This window comes from Dermacentor silvarum, chromosome 7 (assembly GCF_013339745.2).
Source record: "Dermacentor silvarum isolate Dsil-2018 chromosome 7, BIME_Dsil_1.4, whole genome shotgun sequence".
In the NCBI taxonomy this organism is placed as follows: Eukaryota; Metazoa; Arthropoda; class Arachnida; order Ixodida; family Ixodidae; genus Dermacentor; species Dermacentor silvarum.
In genome coordinates this window covers 123,683,228-123,702,669 of record NC_051160.1, presented here as the reverse complement: position 1 = coordinate 123,702,669, position 19,442 = coordinate 123,683,228, and the positions used below count along the sequence as shown (strand labels likewise).

General features: G+C 46.6%; 1 protein-coding gene across 1 annotated transcript; it reads right to left on the bottom strand.

Annotated features, from left to right (window-relative positions):
- Positions 1-10,595: 10,595 nt before the first annotated feature.
- Positions 10,596-18,692, bottom strand: LOC125947202 (uncharacterized). Its single transcript, XM_049671603.1, has 3 exons — positions 18,595-18,692; positions 15,179-15,401; positions 10,596-10,729 (listed from the first exon to the last, which is right to left on the bottom strand). Exons 1-3 carry the CDS (start codon positions 18,661-18,663, stop codon positions 10,596-10,598), a joined length of 426 nt encoding a protein of 141 aa, XP_049527560.1. The 5' UTR covers positions 18,664-18,692.
- Positions 18,693-19,442: the final 750 nt, after the last annotated feature.

The following is a 19,442-nucleotide window of genomic DNA, read 5'->3' as shown; positions in this document are numbered from 1 at the left end:
GTCACCAAGCGTGATGTTTACCCCCTGCCACGGATTGACGACGCCTTAGACCGTGTACGTCATGCCCAGTTCTTTACCTCGTGAGATCTTAAGTCAGGGTACTGGCAGATCGAAGTCGCGGAGCGCGACCGCGAGAAAACTGCATTCGTGACACCTGACGGGCTATATGAATTTAAAGTCCTCCAATTCGGCCTGCGTTCCGCTACCGCCACATTCCAGCGAATGATGGACACTGTACTTGCTGAACTGAAGTGACAGACGTGCCTCGTCTACCTGGACGACGTCGTTGTGTTTTCAAGCACGTTCGATGAACACCTGGCACGGCTGAAGAGTGTTCTTGATGCTATCCGCAAGGCAAACCTCACCATCAAGCCTGAAAAGTGCCACTTTGGTTTTCAGGAACTCAAGTTTCTGGGACACGTGGTCAGCCCCCAGGGCGTTCGGCCAGATCCTGAGAAGTTGGCTGCCGTTGCTGAGTTCCCTCGTCCTACAGATAAGAAGGCTGTTCAGAGGTTTTTAGGACTCTGCCCCTACTACCGTCGTCTCGTTGAAGGTTTCTCAAAAATCGCTAAGCCTTTGACAAGATTAACACACCACTATGTGCCCTTACTGGGGACGGAAGAACAAGAACAGGCGTTCACAGAATTACGCAAACGACTGCAAATAGCTAAGGTGGTCGCGGATTTTGACGATGATGCTGAAACTGAAATCCACACGGACACCAGCAACATTGGTCTCGGAGTCAATCTTGTTCAGTGGCAAGATTGGACGGAACGTGTAATCGCTTACGCAAGCCGTAGTCTCACAAAGGCAGAGGCTAACTACTCGACCACTGAAAAGGAGTGTTTGGCAGTCGTTTGGGCCATCAGTAAATTTCGACCTACCTGTATGGCCGGCCATTTCAAGCAGTCAGAGACGGCCATTCAATTTGTTGGCTTGCCAATCTCAGGGATCCATCAGGCCACCTCGCTCATTGGAGTCTCCGCCTACAGGAGTATGACCTAACTGTCGTCTACCGATCGGGACGAAAGCACAGCGATGCTGACTGCCTGTCACGTGCTCCGCTTCCACTGACATCATCAGATTTGGAGCAAGATTTACCCTTTCTTGGTGTCATTGACACGGTGCGGATGGCCGACCTACAACGTGCGGACACAGACCTGCTTGCTCTTATCCAGTATCTTCAAGGAGCTGACGTTGTGGTCCCACGCCCGCTGTAACGAGGACTGACATCGTACTGCCTGCGGGGCAGTGTACTTTAAAAGAAAAACTTTAAAAACAGTCAGGAAACGTGCCTTCTCATCGTTCTTACGGCATTGCGCCAAGAAGTTTTGCAGGCATGTCGCGACGACCCCTGCGCCGGACACTTGGGCTTCAGCAGAACACTAGCGCGCATACGCCAGCGATACTACCGGCCACGGCTATTTTCGTCTGTTCAGCACTATGTGAAAACCTGTCGTGACTGCCAGAGGCGTAAAGTACGACCCGTCAAGCCCGCCGGTCTGCTCCAACCTCTGGATCCACCTCCAGCGCCGTTCCAACAAGTGGGCAGGAATCTCCTAGGTCCCTTCTCCACGTCATCTTCGGAAAACAAATGGATAATCGTCGCAACTGATTACCTAACCCGTTACGCTGAGACCAAAGCTGTACCCCGGGCAACCGCTGCTGAAGTCGCCAAGTTTTTCGTCCTCAACATTGTACTGCGCCACGGTGCACCCGCTGTCCTCATTACTGATCGCGGTGCAGCATTTACTGCTGATTTAATACAAGAAGTGGTCACGCTGACGCACAGCAACCATGGGAAAACCACGGCTTATCACCCCCAAACTAACGGATTGACAGAGCGCCTTAACAGAACAGCGGCCGATATGCTCTCGATGTATGTTGATGTAGAGCACAAGACATGGCACGAAATTTTGCCATACGTGACATTTGCCTATAATACAGCTCAGCAAGAGACCACCCAGCTCACCCCATTTAAACTTGTCTATGGACGTCGCGTCACGACACCTGTAGACGCCACGCTTCCAGTAGACGACGGCACCACGACAAGCGAGGGCGCTGATGGCTTTATCCAGAAAGCAGAGGAAGCTCGCCAGCTTGCTCGGAACCGCATCCGCAGGCAGCAGAGTACCGATGCCCGTCGTTACAACCAGAGCCGACGGAATGTCCAGTACAACCCCGGTGACCACGTGTGGGTGTGGACACCTGTCCGTCACCGTGGGCTCTCGGAGAAACTATTCCGACGATATTTCGGACCATACGAGATTGTGCGCCGGCTTAGCGATGTGAATTACGAGATCCTGCCCCAAAGCGTTCATCCTCGCTTGAGTCGACGACGTCCCCGCCCCGAAGTTGTGCACGCAGTACGGATGAAGCCGTACTACACCCGCAAGTGAAGTGCACATTTCAAACCCTTCGCCGCCCTACGCAGTGTTGTGGTTACCCTTAGCTTTTGTGACCCCATTTGCCATTAGAGTTGCCCTACCACCTTATGCACATTATTTTACCCTGCCGACCGGGACGGTCGCTTTTGAAAGGGGGGAAATGACGCGAGATAGGCTGGCACATGCGGCCGCCGGCCGCTGCAACGAGAACGACGAAGTGTGTTCTGGAACGCGCGCTCCCCGAGTGTCAGCCTAGACTAAAAAGAACACCGTTTTGCCAAGGCCTCGACTGCTAACTTCGTGACAATACTGATTGCACGTTCTGGGGTGCGTATGGCCACCAGTTGAACTTCTGTGGCTAGAATGCTGCGGTCACTCCCACGTTCTCTATTAAGTTGTTCCAGGAGCATTGAGTCAACCCTTTTATCATTGTTAGGTCGGGGCAGGTATTACTGCTTACACTGTTACCCATTCTGGTTGGTGCGTCAGGTTCTGTCAGCAGAGTTAATCGATGTAAGGTGTGGTGAAAGACGACGACGATGGCAGCTACATATGCGACACGACGCGGCAAATAAGAGAGCACGAGGGTTGGTGGCAGAGGAAAAGGAAGAGGAAGACACGAGCGAACGGGCAGCTGCGGCCACGAGGGCCGATCGAACGAGGGCCGAAGAAGCTTCGTGGAAGCAGTCCCGAGAGGGCTACCCGGGTGTATCGCTGGGCAGCCTCGTGACGGGTCGCACGCCACCGAACCGAGGTCTTGCCCGTGTCCCGTGCCTGGCCGGTTCCTGAGATCTGGCACTTCCTGTGCTCTCGGGAGTCTGCTGCGTTCACAGTTCCGGCGTCAGAATCCTGAGCCACCAACCAAGCGGCTCTCGCCGCGTCACCGCCACTGCCTACCCAAGCCACCTCCGACGCATTCGGCGTGTCAAGGTCATCACGACCACACGTGAGCGACCACTGGGGAGGCCGTATACCGCGACGCTCGGACTTTGCGCGTTAGTGGGCTAGGGACTGGAACTTTGTAGTCTGCCGCGTAGGGCTTCATACGCTAGCAAATAATAGGTGTTAGAGAATCGTACTTGTGTCTGTGTAAAATAATAGTGTGAATTATATGTGTGTCTGTGCAACCCGTCCCAATTTCGCCTCGAGTCTTTCCTCACCGCACTGCACGTCAACAAACGTGACGGTCCACCTTATCCCTTTACATTATCTGGCGTCCGCGAACAGGACTAAACTCTCGTAACACCTTTGAGAGTCTCACTTTGTTCGCGTGCGGTGGTTGAGGATGGATGCCGAAAAACTGATTGGTCTCGGTAAAGAGTTGGGACTCACAGGCAAGGCACTCCAGCACTGGATGGATGAGGAGCGTAGCAGAGAAAGAGAACGCCGCTTCACAAGAGCGTGAGGCTGCCAAAGAGGACCATGCACGAGAGTTGGAGCGGCAAGCTGGAGAACGCCAGTTGTTGGAACTACGGCTGCGCGTGCAAGAATCGCAGCAGCCAAGTCAAGCAGTCACAGCCGACTCAAGGGATCGGGAAGCGAGTAATCAAGGTTTCCGAAGCCCGCACAAGTTGATTCCAGCGTTCAATGAAGCTCGGTATGAGCTTGACGCATACATTCAGAGGTTCGAGCGAGTGGCCAGAGACCAAGGGTGGCCTAGCGACAAGTGGGCCCTATCTTTGAGTTTGTGTTTAACGGGGGAGGCACTCACTGTCGTCGGGCGCATGTCCGCTGAAGACGTGACTGACTTTGCTAAGCTTAAGGCAACATTGCTCCAGAGGTTTCGATTCACGGAAGAGGGCTATCGAATCAAGTTTCGAGAGGCCAAGCCGGACAATGGCGAAACAGGTCGCCAATTTGCAGGCAGGTTGCTTGGGTATTTTGATCACTGGCAAGAGTTGGCCAAAACTGAAAAGACGTATGACGCCTTGAGAAACAAGGTTGTCTCCGAACAATTCTTGCAACGATGTGATCAGAAGCTTGCCATCTTTTTGAAGGAGCGAGGTTGCAAAGGTCTGGACAGTTTAGCAGAAACAGCGGATCACTATCTCGAAGCGCAAGGCCTGACAAATCTGGCTAGAGGTCGAGAAGAAAAGGTGTATGTGAAGAGTGGAATGCAAGCTAATGAGCCATCAAGCGGTCAAGCGAAGCCCCATTGCTTCATATGCAACAAGCGAGGACACAAGCCGTCGGACTGCTGGTCTAGGACTAGCGGATCTAAAGCTGCGACGGGTTGGAAAGGGAAGAAGCCTGGCCTTGGTTCGGAAGGCATTACCAAAAACCCCAAGGACCGCAACGAGGCTTCGTGTTCTCTTTCTGAACGCCACCAACCAACCGAAGAAGATGGGTGGCAAGAACAGAGCACACATGCTGCAAACACTGAAGACCGCAGTTCTGAAAAGATTGGTTCAGGTGCGCAAAGCACCGTTGGGCCGAAACTGCGAACAGAAGGAATGCCGACAGCAAAAGGGCGTCTAGAAGGCCAACCCATGACTGTTTTGAGAGATACCGGTTGCGACACTGTCGTTGTAAAGCGCTCTCTTGTGCCAGCAAACAAGTTTACTGGGGAAACGCGCACTGTCTATTTATTAGATAGTTCTGCACGATACCTTCCCGAAGCTGAAGTCCAAGTGGACGGTCCGTTCTTTAGAGGCACTGTGCGTGCCATATGCATGGAGCGTCCATTGTATGATGTTGTTCTGGGCATTGTTAACGGTGTTTGCCCCTCTCTCGAGTTACCTGGAGGCACAGATGCGAAGATGGAGCCTACCGCACTGCATTGCCAAGAAAGTACTGAGGGTGGGCCGCACGACAACGAGAAAACCTACCCAGTTCAAGATACTACTATGGTTGCTGCGTCAAGGCTGCCAGTAGCCCTTGTAAACCCGCTAAACGTCACTCCCGATGCTTTGGCAAAGTTACAGAAGGAAGCTCGAAGTCTCAGTGGTTGCTTCGCGGACGTAGGCAAGATCAAAACTACGCGATCGGCCACTGTTACATTTATACTACTGAATGATATTCTCTTCCGGCGTTATAAATCTGCGACAAAAAGAGAAATCGAACAGCTTGTTGTTCCGAGAGATCTTCGGGGTTCCGTCCTGAAGATAGCGCATGAAGGGATCCTCTCTGGCCATCAAGGGACAAAGAGAACGGCCGACAGGGTCTCAGAAGAATTCTACTGGCCTGGCGTCCAAGCAGATGTCACCCGGTTCGTGAAATCATGCGACATTTGTCAGAGGACCGTCCCAAAACACCTTGTAGGACGTGTTCCTCTTGGAAACATGCCGATAATCAATACTCCTTTCCAGCGAGTCGCTATTGATATTATCGGACCCCTTTCCCCTACTTACGTTAATGGTAACCGATTTGTTCTTACCATGGTGGACTTCGCAACGCGTTACCCAGACGCAGTTGCTTTACCGAGCATTGACACGGAAAGAATTGCCGAGGCATTGCTTGCGATGTTTTCCCGCGTTGGAATCCCACGGGAAATAGTTACCGACCGAGGTGCACAATTCACCTCACAACTCATGAAAGAGCTAAGCCGCCTACTTACCTTTAAACGGCTACCCACTACTCCATATCACCCAATGGCAAACGGCTTAGTGGAACGTTTTAACGGTACGTTGAAGCAGATGATTCGGCGAATGTGTCAAGAAAGCCCCAAAAATTGGGATCGATACTTGGCACCACTGCTTTTCGCATACAGAGAAGTCCCACAGACAAGCTTGGGTTTCTCACCGTTTGATCTCCTTTATGGCCGTTACGTACGACGACCGATGACTATCCTGAAGGAGCTTTGGTCAAGGAAACATTTGGACGAAGAGACCAAAACGACTTACGGCTACGTATTAGAGCTGCGGGAACGACTGCAGCAGACATGTCAACTAGCCCACGAGGAGCTTCGAAAAGCGAAAATTACACAAAAACAATATTATGATCGCAAGGCAAAGGCGCGACACATTGCTGTGGGAGACAAAGTATTATTGTTGCTACCATCTGAGAACAACAAATTGATCCTAACGTGGAAGGGACCATTCACCGTCATTGAAAAGAGAAGCGACCTTGATTACGTCGTTGACTTGGGCACACGAAGAAGTGCATTTCATATAAACTTACTCAAAAAGTATGAGGAAAGATGTTCCTTACCATCGGCTGAACACCAAGCTGCTGTAGCGGTCAACACCCGAGAAGATGAAGGGAACGACCCGCCATTTATTGTATTGAAGAAAGAAACTTACCGAGACGTCAAGATTGCCACTGAATTACTTGATGAGCAAGCCGGTGAAGCAAAGGAAACGTTGTCTACGTTCCAGGACATATTCTCGGACGTACCTGGAAAAACCCATCTCGTAGAGTGCCAGTTAAAAACGACAACGGACACGCCGGTGCACGTCCGGCAATACCCGGTACCTTTTGCAATTGAAAAAACTGTAGAAGATGAAGTCCAGGAAATGCTAAAGCAAGGAATTATAGAACCGTCGAACTCGGCATACCAATCCCCGGTGGTGGTCGTGAAGAAGAAAGACGGCAGCATGCGCTTGTGCATTGATTTTAGACAGCTAAATCGTGTGGTCATCATGGATAACGAACCGATACCACGAGTAGACATGCTGTTCGCCAAGCTAGGCAAGAGTCGGTACTTTTCCAAGTTCGACTTTACGAAAGGATATTGGCAAGTCCCCATGCATCCCGAGTGCAAGCACATGACAGCCTTCCAATATTCGTCGGGTCTCTATCAGTTCCGCTTTATGCCTTTTGGTATTAAGACAGCTCCAGCTGTTTTCACAAGGCTTATGAGAAAAGTAGTGGACGGTATCCCCAACATCTACCACTACTTCGACGACGTCTTAATTGCCGCCGAAACATGGGAACAACATGTTCACACCCTTCGGCGTTTCTTCCAGCAAGTCAAAAACGCCTGTCTAACTATCAAGCCTTCCAAAAGTGAAGTTGGCTTCACCTCCGTGAAATTTTTAGGGCATATTGTAGGTCACGGTGCCCTACGCCCGCAGATCGAGACCCTTGAGAAAATTGAAACGGCTAAGAAGCCAACCACTAAAAAAGAAGTCCGGTCATTTTTGGGCCTTACCGGATACTATCGCGACTTCGTGCCAAATTATTCCAAGGTATCAGCACCCCTCACAGAACTCACCCGCAAGCGTGCACCCAATAAACTTGTCTGGGAGCAGCGTCACCAGGAAGCTTTCGACGAACTACGACGATTACTTTCTGAGCAGCCCATTCTACGATCTCCAGATTTAGAACAGCCGTTTGTCCTACGTACAGATGCATCGTCGACAAGCCTCGGAGCTGTCCTCCTGCAACGCCACGGTGGCGTTCTGCACCCAGTTGCATACGCAAGTAGGAAACTGCTGCCCAGAGAAGCACACTACTCTACCATAGAACGGGAAGGCCTCGCCCTTGTCTGGGCAATCCAAAAATTTCATGTTTATCTCTATGGCAAGCACTTCTTGCTACAAACGGACCATGAACCACTTTCATACATTAACTCCGCCAAGCATGTGAACAACCGAGTATTGCGCTGGAGTTTACTGATTATGGAATATGACTTCACTGTCGAATACATTAAAGGCAGTGACAATATTGGAGCAGACTACCTAAGCAGAGTGTCTTAGTTATCCCAGTTTATATGTGTGTACATAGCCTCTGTTACTGTTTATATACAAGTGCGTGTTTTTCTTTTTTAATACTGTGTGAACTGTGTGCAACCTGTGAACTGTCTACTGTGTGCGCTATGTGTCAGTGCAACAAGTCAAGTCCTCCTGCTGCAAGCCCACTCTGCATGACAAAGTTGTTTAAAGTGAAACAACTTTCTTGTGTGGGGGGTAGTGTGGTGAAAGACGACGACGATGGCAGCTACATATGCGACACGACGCGGCAAATAAGAGAGCACGAGGGTTGGTGGCAGAGGAAAAGGAAGAGGAAGACACGAGCGAACGGGCAGCTGCGGCCACGAGGGCCGATCGAACGAGGGCCGAAGAAGCTTCGTGGAAGCAGTCCCGAGAGGGTTACCCGGGTGTATCGCTGGGCAGCCTCGTGACGGGTCGCAAGCCACCCGAACCGAGGTCCTGCCCGTGTCCCTTGCCTGGCCGGTTCCTGAGATCTGGCACTTCCTGTGCTCTCGGGAGTCTGCTGCGTTCACAGTTCCGGCGTCAGAATCCTGAGCCACCAACCAAGCGGCTGTCGCCGCGTCACCACCACTGCCTACCCAAGCCACCTCCGACGCATTCGGCGTGTCAAGGCCATCACGACCACACGTGAGCGACCACTGGGGGGCCGTATACCGCGACGCTCGGACTTTGCGCGTTAGTGGGCTAGGGAGTGGAACTTTGTAGTCTGCCGCGTAGGGCTTCCCTTACAAAAAAAATTGTTGAAATGTTGTTGAAAAGTCATTGGTCAACGTCAACAAATGGCATTGAAACCACATTGAGGCTTTGTTGAAACATTATTGAGGAAATTGTTGAGAGGTGTTGAAAATTGGCCCGCGACATTTCGTAGAAACATCATTGAGTCGTTTCAATTTGAGAAGTCATTGTTGGATTGTTGAAACCACGTTGAATGTCAATATTGAAAGCCCATTGAAGCATTGTTGAAGATGTGTTGAGTTTCAATATTGAAAGCCTGTTGAAATATTGTTGAAATATGTTGAATTCCAATATTGAAACCCCATTGACATAATGTTAGAGCTTTGTTGAACTTCAATGTTGAAACCCCATTGAAATATTATTGGAGCAGTGTTGAACATCAATATTGAAACCCCATTGAAGTGTTATTGGAGCAGTGTTGAACATCAATATTGAAACCCCATGGAAGTATTATTGAACCATGCAGTTTCATCAATATTGAAACCGCAGTGCTGAGCATCACTACTGAAATCACTTGAGCCTGTAATAAACCATATTCTAGAGTTTCTAGCAGAACCATTGTCCCATTTTTGAATTGGCTTAACACACAGTCAATACTCCACAAAATCAACAGTTCAAAATTGATGTGGACAAAAACCATTTTTTCTAGATGAAGTGTTTATTTTAGCCAAACATTTTTAAACTGTACAGCCATGTGTGCCTTGAGATCAAAAACTTCTTAATGTAATCTACAAACTACCAGCAGCTTGATACAATCATGAAATTGAATAAAGGCCCTAAAGTAAAACACATTTGTCAAAATTGTAATAAATAGAAAATAAATATACAAGCAGACTAGCATGACCGTAAACATTAAAAATTTACTTGCTTTCTCTATTGGGTACCCAGTGACATAGCAATCATGGCACAATTTGCATAAGCCCACTGCAGACACTCTTATTTATTGGTTAAATGGTGTGTGCCAATTTTACTAAACATTACCTACCTTTTAAATAACATGGAAATTACGATAAGTTGTGCCATGGCAGCAGTTTATGGGTGCTGCATTGCTTGGCGCACGATCCAGTTGCGTTTTCTGCCATGATTAATAGGTTCCCGGGCAGGTCATTACATACCAAGCGATTTATTAATTTTGACTGCTTAAGATTTCTATCAGATAGACCGTGGCTATTAGTGACCTGCTGGAAGACTAAAAAATGTTTTTCCTCATGTGAGTTCCATTTAAGTTTTGATCAGTGCCACAAAAGAAGTTACAATGAAAGAATTTGCAAAACATCAGATTTCATGCGCACATGAAAGAAAGCACATATTTGGCTGACCCGAGAGCTTTTGTTGCACTCTGAAATTAAGTAAACTTTTACCTCTTAATTCTTACTGTTTTGAAATAGCAAATAAATCATTACTACAAACTTATGTTAATATGTAGTTTTACTTAAACAGAACCACTCTGACAATAGAACACATTCCACTTTCAGGTGCACGTATGAAGCCAAATTTTTTGTAATATTTCTCAATGTGCCTACTTTTACTTTATCAAACTTGAAATGGTGTGCTGTCATGGAAGTCTTGGCATGAAATGACCCGAAATACCTAATAGTCAAGAAACACTATCTTTGGTAGCAATATATTAAAAATTAACATAAAATCTACTAAAATACTAAGCACAACACTTGTGCAATTAATTATTATTCACAGCACAGTACTTGCGTGTCAACCATCCAACCTGGGCTTTTCAGGTGACTAGATAAACAGTATGATAAAAAATGTTCTGGCTGTTCAGGTGAAACACTGTAAGAATAATTTTTTTAAATGTTGACGGCTACGGGAGCACCACACTTGCACTGTCCACAGCTTTGGACTCCTCCTGACACTTGATGTCCCTTGCAAGCAGTGAGGCCAGAGTGTTTTTAATGTAGGCCATGTTTGTTGCGGGGAATTTGTGACAGGTAAAGCCTGCAAAAAAAAGGAAAACAGCATGAGGTTTAAGACCAATGTTCCACATGCAAGAGTGTGACATACAGTACACCCTGTTATAATGAAAGTGTTTCATTTGTTTTGATTATTCAAAGTTTTCGCGAGTTCAACTGCAGAGAATGACCAGCTTTCAAAGTGGAGTGGCACTGGAGGACTCCACTTAGTACAATATGCAGAAGGCAAACAGAAAAAGCCCACTGTGACAGAATAACTTTATGAATATCCTTGATGTGAAAAATGTGAACTTTGCTTGCTTAGAACAAAATAGCGGAAAAAAAGACTTCATACTGTTCGTGAAAAAACTTAAACGTATACTGGCAACTAAAATTATTTCTCTGAACTTTTATCTCGGCAGGAGAGACTTTCCCCTTCCTCACTAGAAGTTAAATAGAGTGCAGGCATTGACCCTCAGATTATTGCAAACAGGTTCATATCCCAGCCCGGCTTTATTACACAAGCTTTATCCTGACACTTATGCCAGTAGTTCTTGCAGACACTGCAATGACTTCGCCAGCCTAGTCCATATGGTCTGGCGTTGCCCCTCGTTGCGAGGCATGGAACAAATCAATGAGGACAAGTGGCTCTTCACTATCAAGAGCCCCGATGCCGGGGCGTAACTATGGGCTGTCCAGAGGGCCCACGATGCGGCAGTCGGGCATGGCCTGACTGTCCCAACGTGGGAGTGGCCCGCTGCTCACTGAGTCGCGTACCTCAGGATTTTCATTAGTTTTACATCCATCCATCCATCTCAACTTTCATAACTAAAATGCGCAGCACTTCATTGCACTTTTCCTTGCTCCAAATACGGTTATGCAACCAGAATTGAGTATGGTATATTAGAATTTGATTTACGAGCTCATATGCTACTGGAGTGCACTTCTTGCCTTATAATGGCCATTCTTATGCCTCTTTACTTTAAAGAAAATACTGGTTATAACGAGGATTTACTGCAGTTGCGCGCCAACCTGGTTACGCTAACACAGGCAGAACATGACAGCTATACAAACAGATGATCAGTCTTCTGAGAGAAATATGTAAGTGAACTGGCTTCGCTAACCCTTTGAGGGTCACTGCCATGCATGTACAATGCCAGAAACAAGTCGTGTGGTCACGGCCATACGTATGAGGCGGTGACAGAACGTATAAAAAAGCATGCCTTTTCAGAATGAAGTGTCACCTAGCATCACGTTACAGATTCTGCAACCTTCTGTGACTTCTACAAAAATCCTGATTAGGCTGTCGCCCTTTGGCTTCCTCCAAAACTGATCTTTCTCTTCGCTCTATGGTGCCCTTCACCGCAGTAGTTTGGGAGTATTCCTGCTTCCCCTAGTTTAATGTTTTGTGAAGTCACTACATTTAAAAATGTAGTTATGCTAGTTTGTCCTGCATGCTACAATAAACATGCTGTAAAACTTCGGACACTAAGAAACGTTTGTCACTTTGTGACGTAAAAAATTATTTGCCCATTTTTTCCTCTGAAAAGTCACTCTGAAGAACTTAAATCCACAATAAAAAATATAACCCTTAAATTGGGGGACATAATTCCAGAAAATATGTGATCCTAAAAGGGTTAAACATGAGCACCTACAAAGCCCATTCAATTTTTCTATAAATGTAAATGCATAGTACTTGAGCACTGGTTGCTAGTAACGCTGTAAACAGGCAAGTGCACCCTTGAAGTAAGAAAGCAGGAGACATTTCCAATAATTTCTGAGTGGGAGCTGTGAACATGTCTCATGGTCTGGAAAAAGCCTTAGACAGTAGCTGCCAAGAGCCTATTCAGGTCTGCTCATTTTATTTAAACATGGGGAAAACTCAAATAAATGCATTTGTTCTTGCCACATCTTAGAATACAATGTGATGAATTGCATGTTAATAAATAGGTTGAGTGCCTAGAATGAATGGACATCGCTAAACATAGCAATGTTGACAACGAAGCTGGCAAGTGTCCCTATTGGTGCTTTGATCGAAACAACCAAACAATTATGCCACGTAACTTAACAGCTATTGTTCTCACAGCAATGCATTGAGTAAGGTTATGGCATAATTATTGTGAAAAAAAGGCAGCATTAGCCCAGGTTTTAATGTAAGGAAATGCTTGGTTGTCATGAGTCGGACGCCGGCGGTATACGAAAAAGAAGACGACGAAGATTGCGGAGCGTTCCGAACGGCGCGAGCGCTTGAATCACGTGAACCGAGGTGTGGTCGAGGCAGAAGCGAGACGAAGCAGCATTATCGACGTGGCTCTTGGACGGGAAGGTCGCTTCGTCAGCTATGCTCTAACGACGGGAGAACGGAGAACCCGGCCACAAAGCTCGTGACGCTGGCAAGGTCCATGTGTAGCTGTAGACCTCGGAGACGTCCAGGCGAAGCTCCTGGGACCGGCTGCTGCTGCTCATGGTTCCGGTCCTCTTCGCAAGAATCCCTCTTCCTCCGCCGAGCCCGATCAACCGATAATCACCGGGACACCGGGCCGCCACGTAGATCGACGGAGGGTGAAGAACGCTTCGGTAGGCCTAACCAGGCAATTGACACGTGAGCGGCGGCTACCGGGGCACCAGCCACGTACTCGGTCAGGTCAACGGAACCACGAGTAGTCGGAACTTACGGCATCAGCGACACCCTGAATGAATACGACTTGGGCCCGACGAGAGGAACTTCAAGTTGACGGTCCGTAAGAACCCGCATTTCTGCTTTGCAACGCAGCTAGGCCGGGGCTAGGGTGGCCAGACTTTGATGAGTCAGGGCTATGACTGACTTAGAGACTTTAAGACGGAGCTAGGCTCCGAAATCGAAATCGAATATTTGTTGGTAGTTTTGTATTTAGTCCGAGTTTTGTATTTCTCACTGAGCGAACATTGTTGTTAAATTATGGCTTTAGTTCTGTGTGCGTCGTGCTTTTACCGTCCTCGTACATATTAAATCCTTGTTTGCTGTGCTGCCAGTCATATCTCTCCTCCCTCGAGGGTAATTCCTGTGCGCAACTCTCCTGCTCCCAAGTAAGAAGGTGACAAAAATTGGGGGCCGTATACTGGCAGGCTCGCCAATTTTTGTCACCTTCTTACTTGGGAGCAGGAGGGTTGCGCACAGGCATTACCCTCGAGGGAGGAGAGATACGACTGGCAGCACAGCAAACAAGGATTTAATATGTACAAGGACGGTAAAAGCGCGGTAAAATGTTCGCTCAGTGAGAAATACAAAATTCGGACTAAATACAAAACTACCAATAAATATTCTATTTCGATTTCTAGCCGTCTTAAGGTCTTAAGTCCGTCTTAGCCCTGACTCATCAAAGTCTGGCCACCCTAGCTTCAGCCTAGCTGCGTCGCAAAGCAGAAATGCGGGTTCTTACAGACCGTCAACTTGAAGTTCCTATCGTCGGGTCCAAGTCGTATTCATTCGGGGTGTCGCTGATGCCGTAAGTTCCGACGACTCGTGGTTCCGTTGACCTGACCGAGTACGTGGCTGGTGCCCCGGTAGCCGCCGCTGCCGTGTCAATTGCCTGGTTAGGCCTACCGAAGCGTTCTTCGCCCTCCGTCGATGTGCGTGGCGGCCCAGTGTCCCGGTGATTATCGGTTGATCGGGCTCGGCTGAGGAAGAGGGATTCTTGCGGCCGGGTTTGTGGCCGGGTTCTCCGTTCTCCCGTCGTCAGAGCATAGCTGACGAAGCGACCTTCCCGTCCAAGAGCCACGTCGATAATGGTGCTTCGCCTCACTTCTGCCTCGACCACACGTTTGCTCGCGCCGTTCGGAACGCTCCGCAATCTTCGTCGTCTTCTTTTTCGTGCACCGCCGGCGTCCGACTCATGACATTGGTGCACTTCACCAAGCATACAATTAATCTCCTTCTGCTGAAAGGTTACTGTCTGCCACCACATGGACCTCCTTCAAGACAAGAGCAACTATAATTCAATGTGGTCTGTTAATTAAAATAGGTCAAACCACTGTGTTTTGCATTACAGAACCTGGAGGGCCATTTTGACTGCTGAAGTTTTGTAGCCATGCTGTCACTTGAGTTTAGCAATAACTGTACTTGACCATAGCTTTTTCATAATTCCTATAGTATAATAACACTTTCAGGCTACTTAAGCACATACTCCCATGCCACTAGATAGGTAGCATGCTTTACAGAGAACTCTTCATTGCAATCACACTCAAGTAGCCCTACTAATGCACAAATGCACATTTTGACTGGTGCTACCAACTTCTAGCAGTTGAGGCAGCTTTTAAAGTTTAGGAGCATTTGACTGTGGAGGTTACTGTCTTTCTTGTGATATATGTCACTTGAGATCATATGAACTGGTATTCCAAATGGTAGGCTATTCTAGCATGCAGTTACAGACACAGGCTACTTGAAAGTCATTTGTTATGCTAACGGCAAGTTGCTAATTTTAAATACAAACTCAATACAAGAATGCAACTGGAATGCATGCAGGGTACTTACCTATCACAGCGTTGACCCTGGTCGGGTCAAGGGCCTCTTTTTGCCCCTTGGTATTTTTGGTACCAAAGAGTGAGCGGCCGACTAGCTCCTCCTCCGTAAAAACATGGCGCAGCAAGGCCCTTGCGAATTTCCCGGGCCCCCCATGGCAGGCCGTTGTGAGCTGGGCCAGAACCGTCTCCTCCACAAGGACTCCTCCACCTATGTCGATCTGCACGTTTAAGTAAATGTTAGCAAGGTTGTTTCTAGGATTTTAAGCATGTTTAGACAACAGCCGTACTCTGAAGATAGAACGCCAGTTTTACTTGACTAGTTTCATAGTTTCTTGTGCTGTTTGGATATCACATGCTTCACGAAAACAAGGTTTTATTAAGCACAAACAAGATAAATATAAGTAAACCAAACTATCCAAAACATTCAGGCAACTCAGATATTCTTAGGATACTTCACATACTTTGGGGTGCCTATGCCTAACCGTTTTCCTGCTAACTTGGGTTTTCCTGCCATTGCCTATGCCTAACCGTTTTCCTGCCATGGTCTAATGAGTAAAGCATCGTGCTACTATGCTGAGAGAAAATGGTTCATAACCAGCCATTGGACCAGCTTGGGTCACGGGCTACGTGACCCTGGGAATGTGCCGCTCTTAATGAACCTCTTTTGCGCCAACTTGGGTAACTGCTGCTTATGTCGGTAAACATCAGTAGGGATGTGAAAAGGAAGACTGTCAACAATAACGTAATTACTACACATCGGATTCATTTGCTGTGCCCTAGAAGTAATCTGAGATTCTACTCAGCTGTACAAAGTGTACATAAGCCACAAAGGCAGGGTGTGCCAACCACCACCTCATCAATGAAATGAATCAACTCGTAAAGCACAGGCTGCACCAGATCAGAGTGGACCCAGGTTTTTGCACAAGCACAATTTTAAGAAGCAAGTATCCCTCGCCAATGTCTCAGAATTATTTCTCGTTAGTTTCACTATCATAAGAAGCCTCATCAAGTATCATCACTAATTAAACACCAAATGTAAGAAAGAATGGTAATCGCATTAGCATCACCAATCATCTCCAAAGGCTCGCTGCACTGCCAATTTTTTTCATGTGAAAGGAAACACTGGAGAAACTGAAGACCACCTGTGGTGCATTACCACAATGAGGCCATGACAGTAGCCATATATGCCTCACCTTTTGTAGAAACATATCTACTATGTTTGTTAAATATTTATGGAGGACACCTTGAGGGTGATATTTACAGAGGTAATGAATGCTACAGCTTAAAGGAGCACTAAAGAGAAATTAAATTCTATATTCTGCGATTTTACGTGCCAAAAGCACGATCTGATTACGAGGCACGCCGTAGTGGGGGACTCGGGATTAATTTGAACTACATGGGGTTCTTTATATTGCACCCAGTGCACGGTACATGGATGGCTTTGCATTTCGCCTCCGTTGAAATGCAGCCACCACAGCCGGGATTTGATCCCATGACCTTGTGCTTAGCAGCACAACACCAAAGCCACTAAGCAACCACAGCAGATCAGCACTAAAGGGAATAATTTCAGACGTATTTGTAAATGACCTTTCCACAATAAAAAAAGATTCACGGGTACTGTGACAAGAGGCACAGTTATCTCTAAAAGGCACAAGACAAAATATTGGTGGCACTGCTGCCTTCAAGTTCTCGCACCAGCTTGCTCTGACGTCACATTTCGATGGTGTCTGCTTGGGATTACTTTTTTTTCTTTTACAAATAAAACCGTTTCTCATTGTACTATAAAAGAGCCAAAGCTCGAAAATAGAAAGCTTCAAGAACATTTACTGGGCCAAAATGACCCAATTTCGTAAGAGCACTTGAAATCCATGATGTCAAATGAGGCATCAGCGCTAGAGTTTTGGGAAACCTTGAGCTTCATTTTCTTATCTAATAATCAACCTAGTTTCATGAAATTATCTGAAATGAAGATTTGAAAAGATGCTTCATCAGTTTAGGTTGATTTAGGGTGTCTTTAGTGTCCCCTTAATAAAGAACAAGGTATACACTTGGCTCAATGATAGGATAAATTCACCACTGATTTTCATTACGATGGGATCACCAGTATAGAAGATGATATGCATTGACTGATCCAGAGGGGCCCTGCCTGCATCTTGCAGGGTAGTTAAATAATTTGTGGGAACAAAAAATTTGGAGTTCTGGACTGAGTGAGTACTGGTATGACATTTTTATTTCTTGGGCTAAATGAAGGTCCTAGACCTCGATAGTGCTGCATAATGTTTAAATAATAATAATAGCCTAAAATTTACTATAAGAGCGTTTTGACGAACCGAATTCAGTTTTCTTTCCCAGGAGGTGTATGTGTCTTGACATCATGACGCAGAAGGTGGCCATGTGGTAGCAGAGCATTGCGACGCTACACAACCACTTCGGCTCACTTGGTCTGCTATGCTGTTTTGTGCAGTCAAATGTAGCAGGATAACGAACCACTGAGTGAGCTGAAGCAAGTGCCAAAATGCTGCAATGTCCTTCTCCCATGTGACCACCTTCTGTGTCAAAATGTGAGGACCCGTACATCTCCTGGGAAAAACAAATCGAAACTGGCTCAAAGAAGTCAATTATCTAGGGTGCTTTGACGCTTGCCAATATGTCTCCAAGGTGTTAAGGTCCAGGACACATAAAACAAAATCTTGAAAGCATCATGCGACTACTTTAAATAATAGCTGTAGTGGTTTGAGTTGTTAAAACGCACACAACAAAAGTGAAGCGCAAGTGGCAAGAAGAAGAGAACCTTATATGTATGATTATCAATTGGAGAGAGTAATACAGCATTGCTCCAGAACCCACAGATCTAAGCCTGATTTGTAAAACAGATCATACCATTGGTATAATTACACAGGAACATTATTTTCGTCTAGATATAAATCTATGAACCTCTGGCACGGAGAATTTTGCTATGTATTAGTATGCAGCAGCGCTTTCAGTACTTCCAATTTGTGCATCTTCCAACAAACGACACACAACAACTTCAACAATCCAACTGGGTTATGGTACTAAAGTAGAGCACACACCGCCCGATGCATAAGGAATATGCATGAATGGGTGCATTACTATGTGTAAGCCTTAGGGTGCCACTATGGGAAAGAATACGAAGATCTTAAAGATTACTATGATCACAAAGATCACAATGGGAATACATACAAAGATCTTAAAGTACAAATAACCTACCATTCCAGGTATGTGGCTGCAAATTACTGAAGTTTAATTTGTTTGAAAAGCCTCGTCTGCTTGCAGTCGAAAGTGAAAAAAAAATTATAGCCAAGCTATTGCAATGCAGTAGTCCCCTGTTCATTCCTGTATAATCAATGTGCAAAACAATTTTACTACAAATGCAATTCAAGTGTTGGATACCTTAACACTGGGCACCACAGCTTGCTCTCTCTCTTTGGCCTCTGTCATCAACTTCAGACGCTTGACCATTTTGGCGGCGTCTGTAATGGACAGAGAAATTTAACAATTCCTGCTATTGGAGCAAAAAAGATTAGCTTGTAGCAGCGCAGCTGCTGGCACAACTTTTACGCATTTGCAAAGAGCATAAATAGCTCAATACAAATACCACTGTACTACCAGTTTTTAAAAAGCCAACTGTAACAAACTTTTGGGCAACACGAAAAGCCTAGCTTCATAGCAATCTCCATCCAAAATTTTATATTTTCAATATAAGTGAAGGCATCACAAAAGGCTTGCAAAAGCAGACGTTATTGATACTGATACTGAAAAAATGCTACCATTATCGCTGGTTGAAAGTGAGGCATAACTCGTAGCACGTGATTCCTTGGCATAACCTCCAAGATTAGGTGCCGCCTGCGATGCATGGAAAAATCTTGGAGGTGACGCACAGGGATTTACATATCTGCTAACCATGAGGTGCGTGCACATGTGCTTAAAGGGGCTCTGAACCAGTTTTTATCGAAGTGGAGAAATGCATTTCAATTTAAAATAGACTATTTCAGAAGTACTTTGTTGCAAAAAAAAATACTTTAATACATTTAGCAGTAGCGGAGTTATTGGCAATCAAACAACCCTTCCTTGGTGCTCATGCTCCTTCAATGCCTAGCACTGCAAACACTACAGCGGTGCAGAGCATGCCCACAATGCTCCGCCTACTGAACATCCATGTGGCACGCAGCTCAAATTTAATTTTGCATGTTCACGTAGACACCACTACTTCTGATTTTGAAACCTACGACGTGCCAAAC

Bases quoted from the DNA above. Each gene is read 5' to 3' on its own strand.
- LOC125947202 (XM_049671603.1), bottom strand. From the start codon at position 18,663: ATGGTCAAGCGTCTGAAGTTGATGACAGAGGCCAAAGAGAGAGAGCAA. The intron at 15,402-18,594 runs GTATCCAACACT...TTAAACGTGCAG, and splicing joins CTGTGGTGCCCAGTGTTAAG to ATCGACATAGGTGGAGGAGT. The intron at 10,730-15,178 runs GCATTCCAGTTG...TTTTTTTTGCAG, and splicing joins GATAGGTAAGTACCCTGCAT to GCTTTACCTGTCACAAATTC.